Source organism: Sinocyclocheilus grahami, unplaced genomic scaffold (assembly GCF_001515645.1).
Source record: "Sinocyclocheilus grahami isolate Dianchi unplaced genomic scaffold, SAMN03320097.WGS_v1.1 scaffold323.1, whole genome shotgun sequence".
NCBI lineage: Eukaryota > Metazoa > Chordata > Actinopteri > Cypriniformes > Cyprinidae > Sinocyclocheilus > Sinocyclocheilus grahami.
In genome coordinates this window covers 207,534-220,035 of record NW_015505502.1, presented here as the reverse complement: position 1 = coordinate 220,035, position 12,502 = coordinate 207,534, and the positions used below count along the sequence as shown (strand labels likewise).

The 12,502-nt window shown below is 37.1% G+C and overlaps 1 protein-coding gene across 1 annotated transcript in view; it reads left to right on the top strand.

Annotated features, from left to right (window-relative positions):
* The window catches only part of LOC107602268 (cysteine-rich motor neuron 1 protein-like), a 134,447-nt gene extending 127,100 nt beyond the window's left edge, over positions 1-7,347 (top strand). The window contains exons 12-16 of the mRNA XM_016294728.1: positions 1,070-1,291; positions 1,423-1,611; positions 4,972-5,088; positions 5,913-6,100; positions 6,448-7,347. Coding sequence (XP_016150214.1) covers positions 1,070-1,291; positions 1,423-1,611; positions 4,972-5,088; positions 5,913-6,100; positions 6,448-6,624 — 893 coding nt within the window. The 3' untranslated portion in view covers positions 6,625-7,347. The remainder of the gene's footprint in view (positions 1-1,069; positions 1,292-1,422; positions 1,612-4,971; positions 5,089-5,912; positions 6,101-6,447) is intronic.
* Positions 7,348-12,502: the final 5,155 nt, after the last annotated feature.

Below are 12,502 nucleotides of genomic sequence, written 5' to 3'. Positions count from 1 at the left end.
AAATCGTTTAAGATTTGAAAATCGTCTAGTGTGCGGCCAGCCTTATAGTCAATAGAATGTCTGTTGGGAGACCATGACAATAAAGAGTTAACAGATATTAAGCAAACAGTCTATGTACTAAAACTCTGATGAGAGTTAGTAGACATGTAGGTGCAACATTATTTATTGTCAACAGAATGTTCAAAAGGGACCATCAAAATAAAGTGAATAAAAATAAATCATAAAAATAATTTTTGTTTAAAAATCAAATGTATGTATAATGTATGAGGTATATTCCCTCATTATTATTAGATAATGCTTGTTCAAAACAATCACTTCAGCAAAATTTTACCACATTCTGTTTGCTTTTTAACATATTCGGTTTGTTTTGATAATACATTTTTATTCAATAGTCATTAAAATGTTCATTTAAAAAAAATGTACCCTGGATTAACATGTTAATCATTCAGGATGTACTGGTTCATTCAAAGTACCACCTGACCATCTTGATACTGCCACTGTGAAGGCAGAAAGTCAGTTGATGTGTTGTATTGTTAATTCATTTGTTCACATCTCTGTGCAGATCAGAGCTCATCGAACTGAAATATAAATATATATATACTGTATATATATATATATATATATATATATATATATATATATATATATATATAGCTAAACAGAAATGTAAAAAACGAATAAAAATGACAAAGGTGCAAAAAATTGATAAAATCTAAGCTAAAATTAAAATGAAATCTGAAAATATAAAAATAAAAGCTAATTCATAATATTAATAAATACTAAAATAGTATATAAATAATAATAATAACACTGCACCTAAGCTGTGTGGACTGTTGGATAATCAAAATAGCCAAATTTCTGTTTAACTATGATTAAAACTTTGAACGAAAAGAAAAGACCAATACTTTAGCAAACTCATATTCAAGTCCAGCTCCATTTTGGTACTGAACGCTGACTTTTTGTAGCCAATTCCCAAAAGAACAAAATAAAGTTCTGCTCTAGGATATTTCACATTATGTTTAAGGACTGCATAGTAAATAAATCTGTTTATATGTATCTCTCTCTTCAGATGATCCAGTCATCCCTCAGACGACCAGTAACAACAGCATGTCCAGCTACTGCAGGAATGAGGATGGTGATATCTTCTTGGCTGCTGAGTCCTGGAAGCCCAACATCTGCTCCAGTTGTGTGTGTCTAGACGGAGCCATCAGCTGCTTCTCTGAGTCCTGCCCACCGGTCAACTGCGCCCGGCCCATGCTCAGAAAGGGCCAGTGTTGCCCATACTGTCTAGGTATGTAAATCTGTGCACAGTTGAAGATCATATTGCCCCAGATCAGACAGCCAAGTTTAGTTGCCTTCTGATCATATGTGGGTGTTAATGACGCGACTATGACTGAGATGTTTCTCCCACCTCTTCACCAGATGCCACGCCGAGGGCCGTGTGTCATTTCAACGGGAAGACTTACATGGACGAGGAGCGATGGGACATTGACAGCTGCACTCACTGCTACTGCCTGCAAGGCCAGACCCTCTGCTCGACTGTCAGCTGTCCTGTCTTACCCTGCCATCAGCCGGTCACCGTGGAGGGCAGCTGCTGCCCCATGTGTCCAGGTCAGGATTTATGTGCTGCAGGTTCAGATAGAGATTAGATCAGATGATCAGAGTGGAACAGAATGACGGACAGTAAATATGCGTGGTAAATACATCGTAGATATGCTATACAGAGGCTCCCAAAAGCACTTAGAGCATTAAATGTTTCATTACATAGATACAATATTTACCCAGGTGGCATCACAAACAATGCACAACCTTTCTCAGAACTAATTTTCTTTTGCTAACAAATGTGTTTTAGTGAAATAGATAGCTTTTTTGTGAAATATTTTGCCATTTGAAAATTGTATGTGATGTCTTTCTTTAAAAGAAATCCAAATACGTTTTGGATCTTTATTTGTGTTGGACTGCAATTTTAAGCGGACACTGAACTTCAAATGTCCAAATGAGCTAAAAATAATAATAATAATAATAATAAAATATAAATATTACATGAAAAACTTAAATGAAAATTAGAATTTTGCCTTGACAATTAATAAAACTAATTTAAAATATTAATAAATAATATAATAGTATCTAAATAACACTGATGTCTTAAAAATAGGAATCTGTCAAATTAGTAATAATAATTAGTATTACTAGTTAAATAATATTAGAATTATTATGAGATAATATATTTATAATAATTAAAAACTGTACTATATTTGTAGTAAAATATATAATTATAATTATTAGAAACAAGTCAAAATGAAATAAAATGGTTTTGTTTTTGTAAAATGTAAAAAGCAAATGAAGCAGAGAAATTACTTTGGCTCTAAAACTATTTTACTTCTCTGCTGACGTAATCAAGGCCACGGGGTGGGGAAAATAAGCTTAACCAATAAAAAGCTAAAATTAAAATGAAATCTGAAAATATAAAAATAAAAGCTAATTCATAATATTAATAAATACTAAAATAGTATATAAATAATAATAATAACACTGCACCTAAGCTGTGTGGACTGTTGGATAATCAAAATAGCCAAATTTCTGTTTAACTATGATTAAAACTTTGAACGAAAAGAAAAGACCAATACTTTAGCAAACTCATATTCAAGTCCAGCTCCATTTTGGTACTGAACGCTGACTTTTTGTAGCCAATTCCCAAAAGAACAAAATAAAGTTCTGCTCTAGGATATTTCACATTATGTTTAAGGACTGCATAGTAAATAAATCTGTTTATATGTATCTCTCTCTTCAGATGATCCAGTCATCCCTCAGACGACCAGTAACAACAGCATGTCCAGCTACTGCAGGAATGAGGATGGTGATATCTTCTTGGCTGCTGAGTCCTGGAAGCCCAACATCTGCTCCAGTTGTGTGTGTCTAGACGGAGCCATCAGCTGCTTCTCTGAGTCCTGCCCACCAGTCAACTGCGCACGGCCTGTGCTCAGGAAGGGCCAGTGTTGCCCATACTGTCTAGGTATGTAAATCTGTGCACAGTTGAAGATCATATTGCCCCAGATCAGACAGCCAAGTTTAGTTGCCTTCTGATCATATGTGGGTGTTAATGACGCGACTATGACTGAGATGTTTCTCCCACCTCTTCACCAGATGCCACGCCGAGGGCCGTGTGTCATTTCAACGGGAAGACGTACATGGACGAGGAGCGATGGGACATTGACAGCTGCACTCACTGCTACTGCCTGCAAGGCCAGACCCTCTGCTCGACTGTCAGCTGTCCTGTCTTACCCTGCCATCAGCCGGTCACCGTGGAGGGCAGCTGCTGCCCCATGTGTCCAGGTCAGGATTTATGTGCTGCAGGTTCAGATAGAGATTAGATCAGATGATCAGAGTGGAACAGAATGACGGACAGTAAATATGCGTGGTAAATACATCGTAGATATGCTATACAGAGGCTCCCAAAAGCACTTAGAGCATTAAATGTTTCATTACATAGATACAATATTTACCCAGGTGGCATCACAAACAATGCACAACCTTTCTCAGAACTAATTTTCTTTTGCTAACAAATGTGTTTTAGTGAAATAGATAGCTTTTTTGTGAAATATTTTGCCATTTGAAAATTGTATGTGATGTCTTTCTTTAAAAGAAATCCAAATACGTTTTGGATCTTTATTTGTGTTGGACTGCAATTTTAAGCGGACACTGAACTTCAAATGTCCAAATGAGCTAAAAATAATAATAATAATAATAATAAAATATAAATATTACATGAAAAACTTAAATGAAAATTAGAATTTTGCCTTGACAATTAATAAAACTAATTTAAAATATTAATAAATAATATAATAGTATCTAAATAACACTGATGTCTTAAAAATAGGAATCTGTCAAATTAGTAATAATAATTAGTATTACTAGTTAAATAATATTAGAATTATTATGAGATAATATATTTATAATAATTAAAAACTGTACTATATTTGTAGTAAAATATATAATTATAATTATTAGAAACAAGTCAAAATGAAATAAAATGGTTTTGTTTTTGTAAAATGTAAAAAGCAAATGAAGCAGAGAAATTACTTTGGCTCTAAAACTATTTTACTTCTCTGCTGACGTAATCAAGGCCACGGGGTGGGGAAAATAAGCTTAACCAATAAAAGCCCTTTTCACTACCCAGTTAAATCCTGATGGATAAAATCAAACCGTGTCCTACTGTTTCCCATTTAATATTCTATTTAATTCTAAAATACTGCACATTTCTGGAGTTAAATTCTGCTTCATTTGCAAACTGGTTTGCATTTTTCCCCACATAAATTAAAGTAGATGGAAACATAGCTATAACCTACTTCACAGTGACTAGAATAAATGGCAGTATCACTGATCCAAGTACCCTGCAGTTTTGCTCTCTGTAGTTCTGTCACACGTCTCTCTCTCTTTTTCACACTCTCTCTTAATCTCGTTGTCTCTCTCTCTGTCTGGCTCTCATAAAGCAGTGTTTACTTAGAAGCTTCTCTCTAATTGAATGGGTCTTTCGTCTAAATACGGACTTGTTGAGATGAATCATTTAAAAGGATTGATTAAGTCGAAGCAGGACAGAGGCTAAATTGGCTCTCTTTGCATTTGGGAGATAATGTCATTGATCATGGCCCTCTTTATTGCTGTGTCACTTGGCTCTGGATCAATGAGGGGGTTGAGAGTGGTGTCGTGTGCACTCTGGGTAATCACTCACCCTTTGGTGCTTTCCCACTCAAAGACAGCTCTGAAGATGAGCTTTTAATTAGCCTGCGGCCCACAACTTCATGCTGACCTAAATCTTGTTTGTTCTGAGTGAGCACTTCTTAACTCCTTTTAATGTAGTTACAATTTGTATTATATGTTTTGGTGTGTGTTTTTCTGTAACACACTCTTCTTCTCTCTTTCTTTCTTTCTTTCTTTCTTTGTGTCCCCATGTCTCTGATGTTTTAATTACAGAGAGTTACGCTCCCACAAACGTGCCCATCGAGAAGACGGACCAACGAGGAGACAAGCAGAGACATCAACCAGCCTGGCCGACTCACAGCGAAAACGATATTATTCCACAGTTCAGAGGTTTGTACAAGAGTACGAGACGATATATAGACAGCAAGTCTTTGTTGTCTTGTCTTAGCTTGATGCACAAAAAAGATACAGCACAACCAGTGTAGTCTGATTCATAAACAGATGACTCTTATGAGCCGATTCTTTAAATGAAGTGGTCAAAAAGTCCAATTCATAATGCCGTGTGAATATGTATCGCATGCTTAGCGTTGGCACAAGGGGTGCTATAACGAGATTTAGCATAAACTGTCTTCTTCTACAGTCAGTATTCTGGTTCAGGACAACTAAGCTGCATCCGAAATTGCATACGCTCTAGTAGGTACTACAGTTGGTAGTGGCGTGTTTGTTTTGGTGATTTCAAATGTCAACATTGGCTATCAGAATTCTCTCACACCCCACCTTTAAGTTTAGCTGTTAGCCTGTCTATAGCTAACTAGGATGTCTCCTGATTTCATTGCGTTGAGCAATTTCATGTGCTTAGCAAGATAATTCTGTAACTTCTGAAGTAATTTTAATCGAACTTCACTCAGAGTTTCACAAAGCTGGCTGTTTGTTTCTTTTTGATTTTCTCTGTTAGCAATCTGTAATTTCTTCTTGATTTTCCACGTTTTGCTTTTGTTAAGGCTGATGTGAGTGGGTGTCTGTCTGTCAAGACTCTGGCATTTGCCTTAATTGCTGACATGGATGTCTGACATTACCTGCTTTTACAATCAAGCCGTACTTGCATTTCAGTTTCAATTCTGAATTGTTCTACATCGCCCCAGTGAGTCGTTGCTCAATGAGTCACTGCTGTCAGGTGCAAAATGTGCCAACGGGTGTGTTGTGGGTTGTTCCAGGTGACTTCGGAAGTCTGCAGATGCCCTACCTAGACGGCAAGGCACCACTACCCAGTGAGGATGCTGGTCTGCACTGGGCCTGGGTGGCACTGCCCATCCTAATGGTGATGCTCACTATCGCCGCCCTGCTGTTGGTCAACCAGCGTAAGCAGTGGATCCCTGTGCCTTGTTACCGCACTCACAATAAGGTGCCTACCTATATGTCACAGATTACTACATGGATACAATCACATTTTTAGTTATTGATGATCACACACTACCAGACCTTCAAGTTGGTCCAAACACAACAAATTTGCACGGAAACATGCTCCTCGTTAGCAGGAAATGCATGACAAATGAAAAAATGTCTGTGCCCTTGATAAACTATGTGATTTTCTGTATAAATCTGTCACCCAGCATTGACTCCACAAGATTGCAAATCGGAACAAAAATCTAGGCAAAAGTAGTGTAGTGTATTCCAGCATTTTGCTGCATAAGTGTGAGAAAATTCTCTCCATGGTCCAAGACTCACTGTGTTTTTTTTTGTCCTGTATAGTCCACATGTCTCAATAACCAGCTGGTGTATGTGGACTGCCAGAAGGGGACGGAGGTCCAGGTGGACAGCTCCCAACGCATGCTACGCATTGCAGATCCTGACTCAAGATACAGCGGTTACTACAGCATGCAGAAACACAGCAACCTGCAAGCTGACAACTTTTACCAGACCGCGTGAGACACAGGAGAGAGAGAGAGAGTGAGTGAATGAGAAAGAGAGAGACTGAGCCCGTGTTCAGCTGCCAAACCTTTGCGCACATGGACACCTCTAAAAAAACTGTAGAGATGGACAAAGCCACCAAACCAAGTGGTCAGAGAAGAGACCCTGATACCGAATAACAATTATACTATTCACATAAGTCACTCCAAACAAATCGAAAAAATATATCACACGTCGACACCCGAAAGTCTCACCAGGAGATGGAAGCCGCACCTATGTAACCGAACCATTACGGAGTGTGATTGTTAAATTGGAGAGGACTCTTCCAGAATATTTTTGTGAATCAGAGGTATGGTAGGTTGAGCATCATTTGTGTAAGCGTGATATTTCGTTGATGTTCAGGCACAAGTTGAAGGTAGTCGTGAAGTCAAATGAACGTTTTTGGGATTAGGACAACTGGGGTGTTGTTTTTGTTTGTTTGTTTTTAACAATATTTTTCCTGCATTCCTAACTTTTTCCGTTGGAAAAGAGAGAAATTATTTTAGGAGCGATAACTTTTGACACATGTGCTTGTGTGAACACTTAATGCTGAACCAAAGCTCCTCTGCCTACGAAACCAGGCCGGGCGAGAGGCCGAGGAGGGACGTTCACTTCCCTGAGACAGAGGAGACGCTGGACTGTGTACGAAGCACAGCAGAGAGATGAGTAGAGGGAAAATCAGACGAAAGAAAATCTGTTGTTGCAACAAGTGGTAATTAAAAAAGCACAGACGATGATGATACAGAAAGAAAGACAAACATCTCATTCTATCTTTATTTTTGTGTATTTTTTCCCTCTTGTTTTCTCGTAGAGTTATGCTCAGTTGAATGGTTTGGGGGCCCATAAGAGTCACTTTGGCTTTGTTTAACAGGCAAAATACAGATGTTTTGGCTTTTTTTTTTGTAGTGTGAAATATAAGACCACAAGAAATCACATTTTTACTAATGACAGTGTGGACAGCCAAATCTAAAGATCAGATTCGTGATTCGGAGAATTGTGATCTTACAGCTGAATGATGAAGCTCTCTTTTCATTGTTTCCTGTCAGGAGTCCCTTCAGGTGTCAGAACTACTGGAATGTTGATGGACATAAGCTGTTGAAGTGAGGGGACGGGGTAAGGCGAGGGGCCGGGGAGTGGGAGGGGATAATGGGTTGGGCTGGTTATTTGTGATAGTTTGTCTTGGTTGTATCTTATCTATATGTGATATTGTTTGTAGAGCTATACAACTTGGCACTTTTATATATAGAGAGAAGAAACCTGTGTGTTTCTTTCTTATTTTGGTTTTATTTGTTAACTAATTTTTTTAGTAGAACAAGTTGCCCTTCTTTCTTTTCTTTTTTTTCTAAACCCTTGTTGGACCCTGTGCAGCAGTAATCTGGTAAATCTCTTGAAAACACTTCCAAGTCACATTTCATCCCTAAATCAAATATTATATTTTGAAGAAAATCAAGCCTTTTTTTAAAGACAACTCACAATTTGCATTGTGACATTATTTTTATGACAATTAAGCACATTTTCTCTGGAACATTTTTATTTATTTATTATTTATTTATTTTTAATTAAATGTAGAGTCGAGCGGATAAACGGTTCGTGTGGCGCGCTTCAAATGAGTGGTGCTGTTTCATTCCACTTTTGGCGCATTAACATTATATCGAACATTTGTTATCGTTTTATCGAGGAAAATTATATAACGATAATTATCGTTATCATTTTATCGCCCAGCCCTAATTACAATAATAGGAATTTTTTTTGTATTACAGTAATGATAGTTGTGATGAAGAATGTGCTTAATTGTCATGAATTATTGACGATGAAAAATGAATAATGATTTTGTTTTCTTTAAGAAAATTATTTTACTTTAGTTCTTCTTCTTTTGATGTTGGGCTGAAATATGACACAGATGTTGGTTTTGTGGGATTCACCCAATGATACATTATTTTCAGAACTTTTTAGCTACAACGTTCAATTCTGTAATAAATAATAGCCATGTGTTCACAATATCACTTACTGTATTATGACCACAGTGCTATAAAATCGCTGTTTAGTCTTAATTCAAGCACATAAATGTGTAGATATAACCGAGATGTAAGTTTTAACTCAAGCATGGGCTTGCTCTTGAGGATTTAAGGCTAATTACGGAGATCTGGACCTTTGCTCCTGTTTATTCTTTACCGTGTTTCTGTTTTGTGGAAGTTAAACAATTGATTGGTAGTCATGTCTTTCAGTCACGGCCAATCAAAAAGCATCAGAAAGACGATAAACAAGAATTATTACTGGATCGCTGGAGAGAGCGTTACTCTGGAGGACCTGACCATCTTTACAAAAATAAACTCAACAGCATTTCAGCAAGATGTCATCCATATTTAATGAGCCATGTGAAATCTGTGCATAGCCCACTTTCAAGTTGAAATGCAATTTCCACACACAAAACATCATTTCCTCCTCATTGCCTCTGAACACACTGTGCTTGCGTTCATGGATGAAAGCCAATGAACACCACTGACTGGATTTGATTAGGGCAGACCTGCACATTTATTTGGGTCTTACAGGGGAGTCTCTCAACTCACAATTTGCATTGTGACATTATTTTTATGACAATTAAGCACATTTTCTCTGGAACATTTTTATTTATTTATTATTTATTTATTTTTAATTAAATGTAGAGTCGAGCGGATAAACGGTTCGTGTGGCGCGCTTCAAATGAGTGGTGCTGTTTCATTCCACTTTTGGCGCATTAACATTATATCGAACATTTGTTATCGTTTTATCGAGGAAAATTATATAACGATAATTATCGTTATCATTTTATCGCCCAGCCCTAATTACAATAATAGGAATTTTTTTTGTATTACAGTAATGATAGTTGTGATGAAGAATGTGCTTAATTGTCATGAATTATTGACGATGAAAAATGAATAATGATTTTGTTTTCTTTAAGAAAATTATTTTACTTTAGTTCTTCTTCTTTTGATGTTGGGCTGAAATATGACACAGATGTTGGTTTTGTGGGATTCACCCAATGATACATTATTTTCAGAACTTTTTAGCTACAACGTTCAATTCTGTAATAAATAATAGCCATGTGTTCACAATATCACTTACTGTATTATGACCACAGTGCTATAAAATCGCTGTTTAGTCTTAATTCAAGCACATAAATGTGTAGATATAACCGAGATGTAAGTTTTAACTCAAGCATGGGCTTGCTCTTGAGGATTTAAGGCTAATTACGGAGATCTGGACCTTTGCTCCTGTTTATTCTTTACCGTGTTTCTGTTTTGTGGAAGTTAAACAATTGATTGGTAGTCATGTCTTTCAGTCACGGCCAATCAAAAAGCATCAGAAAGACGATAAACAAGAATTATTACTGGATCGCTGGAGAGAGCGTTACTCTGGAGGACCTGACCATCTTTACAAAAATAAACTCAACAGCATTTCAGCAAGATGTCATCCATATTTAATGAGCCATGTGAAATCTGTGCATAGCCCACTTTCAAGTTGAAATGCAATTTCCACACACAAAACATCATTTCCTCCTCATTGCCTCTGAACACACTGTGCTTGCGTTCATGGATGAAAGCCAATGAACACCACTGACTGGATTTGATTAGGGCAGACCTGCACATTTATTTGGGTCTTACAGGGGAGTCTCTTTTTTTTTAGTGCATTCTCTAAGTATTGTTGTAAATACTTGAGTGTCACTCGCCAAAACGTACAAAAAAAAAGTCGAATAAAAAAAAATACAAAAAAGGTTTGGAGAGAATAAGAATTAGAGATGTAATATATTGTCTATGACCTTAATAATTTATTGTTGAGCAGAAAAACTGAACTTAGCGGAAGACGCAGCTCAAATCACAAATGTTTGTGTTGTGTCGATCTCTCAAAGAGCGTTTCAAAGTTCAAGACTTTATAGAGTGTCCGTTTGTTCTTTTTTTTTATTTTGGTTCTTCTGAGAGCACACCAATGTCGGTTTTTCAAAAAGATGCTAAGCAAGTTTATTTGTTCCAAGAAATTGAAGCCCAAGGAGCTTCTAGAAATGTGTCCCCGTTTCCCCTCTCCACCCTCTAATGCTTTTTTTCTACATGAAATATCAACTCTTCTGGAGTTTGTGTACTACTGGTGTTTAATGTTCATGTAAAAAATAATAATGTCAACATGGGTCATGATACTGCAGATTTATAAAAAAGGGTAGATGAAAAGTTGACTCAGAATTCCTGTAGCACAGCAAATGTTTTCCATTTTCTCATATAATTTTGTTTCTTTGCAGCACAATAAATACTTTTTAAACAAACGAGAGTCTTGTCATGTTTTCATGAAGATATACAGTTGCTTTATGATTTGGTGCAACAACTATCTAGTTAGTATTAACAATATAAAAATATATTTTAAAAAATTGTCAAAGGATAGAGATTTTTTCAGGGTTTTTTAAAAAATGTTTAGAGATCATGTCTTAGGTGACTGGGCACTTTGTATGTGCTGAAGTTTTGATCGGAATAGGATGCTCAAGTAAAAGAATGTTAATTAATTCCAATGCAAAGACGATCAACAAAACATTCTACACTCAGTATCTGGAACACATGTCTGGTGCAGGAAAGAAGTGAACCTCCTCAAGCAGCATTCACTCTGCTCTTTTGTAGCGGCACACTCTGCAGTAGGCCTACACTCTTAACAAGCATCAGGTGTGGCTAATTAACTGCAAGGCAAGCAGAGTGAGGAAGAGAGAGACCAGAGCACAATGGCAAAAATAATACCCATATACAGTAGTTATGCCAAGTCTGATTCTTTTCCGCGGGCCGGTTCTTTTCGGACAGTTCGGCTCATTGAACCAGTTCAAAAAGCCGATTCATCGGTTCCTGGCGTCGTCAAGCAATAATGTCACTACGCATTATTTTTCTAACAACTCGGTGCCATGTTATATCAATGAAACATTCAAATAAAGTCATTTGTGTCAACACATATTGAAACATTCGAATAAAAAGTTATTTATGTGAATGCACAGCTGATTATTGCCTTTCGTTCACTTAAGTTAATGGTGTCAGTGGTCACCGTTTCATTCGCGGATCCTTTATGTCAGATACTGACCAGTTATTGACTAACCTACAACTTAGATAAGATTCCTAAAAGTTTCGCACCTACCGCACACATTACAGACACTGATGCTCAAACATGTTCTACATGTCTAAAGTATAAAGAAAGAATAACTCCTTGATTTCGCTTAAACAACTTAAAATATGATCTGCATGCAGAATAAACCGTGCTAAAATTCAGGTTTTTCCATGTTTTAATAAAAATCCAGGGCTTTTTAATAAAACGATTCATAAGCATATCTCCAGGAGCCTATGTTTTGTTTTTGTTATAAAGAAACTTTACATATCAGGCTCGTTCAAATCCTCGAATCCTCGGCAATAGTCGGCAAACTCCTAACGTTTTTCCTTTCTCTTTGAAGTGTTACAAGCTCTTGGTGCATAAAGAAGATCTGTAAAGTTGCAAAGACTAAAGTCTCAAATCCAAAGAGATATTCTTTATAAAAGTTAAGAGTCAACCACGCCTACCTAAAACGGCTCGTTCTAACACGCCCCCACATATCTACATCACTATGTGAAAAGATTTGCATGCACGCGCAAAGAAAGAAGGTGTAACTTTTATTCTCGCTGTAGTATTGTTGCTGCCGCCATGTCGTGAAGGCACTGTGTGTTTCGTTGTGAAAGCGAAACTACTTTGTTTGGCCTTCCAAGAGAGGACGATATCCACTTCGTCATGCCTGGAGCTGATCCTTGCTGGTTCGTGAGGAAATACATCAACTTCACGCTGAGGATCGCCGGATCGGCTTTCACCATGGACGAAGCGGAGTCCAGCC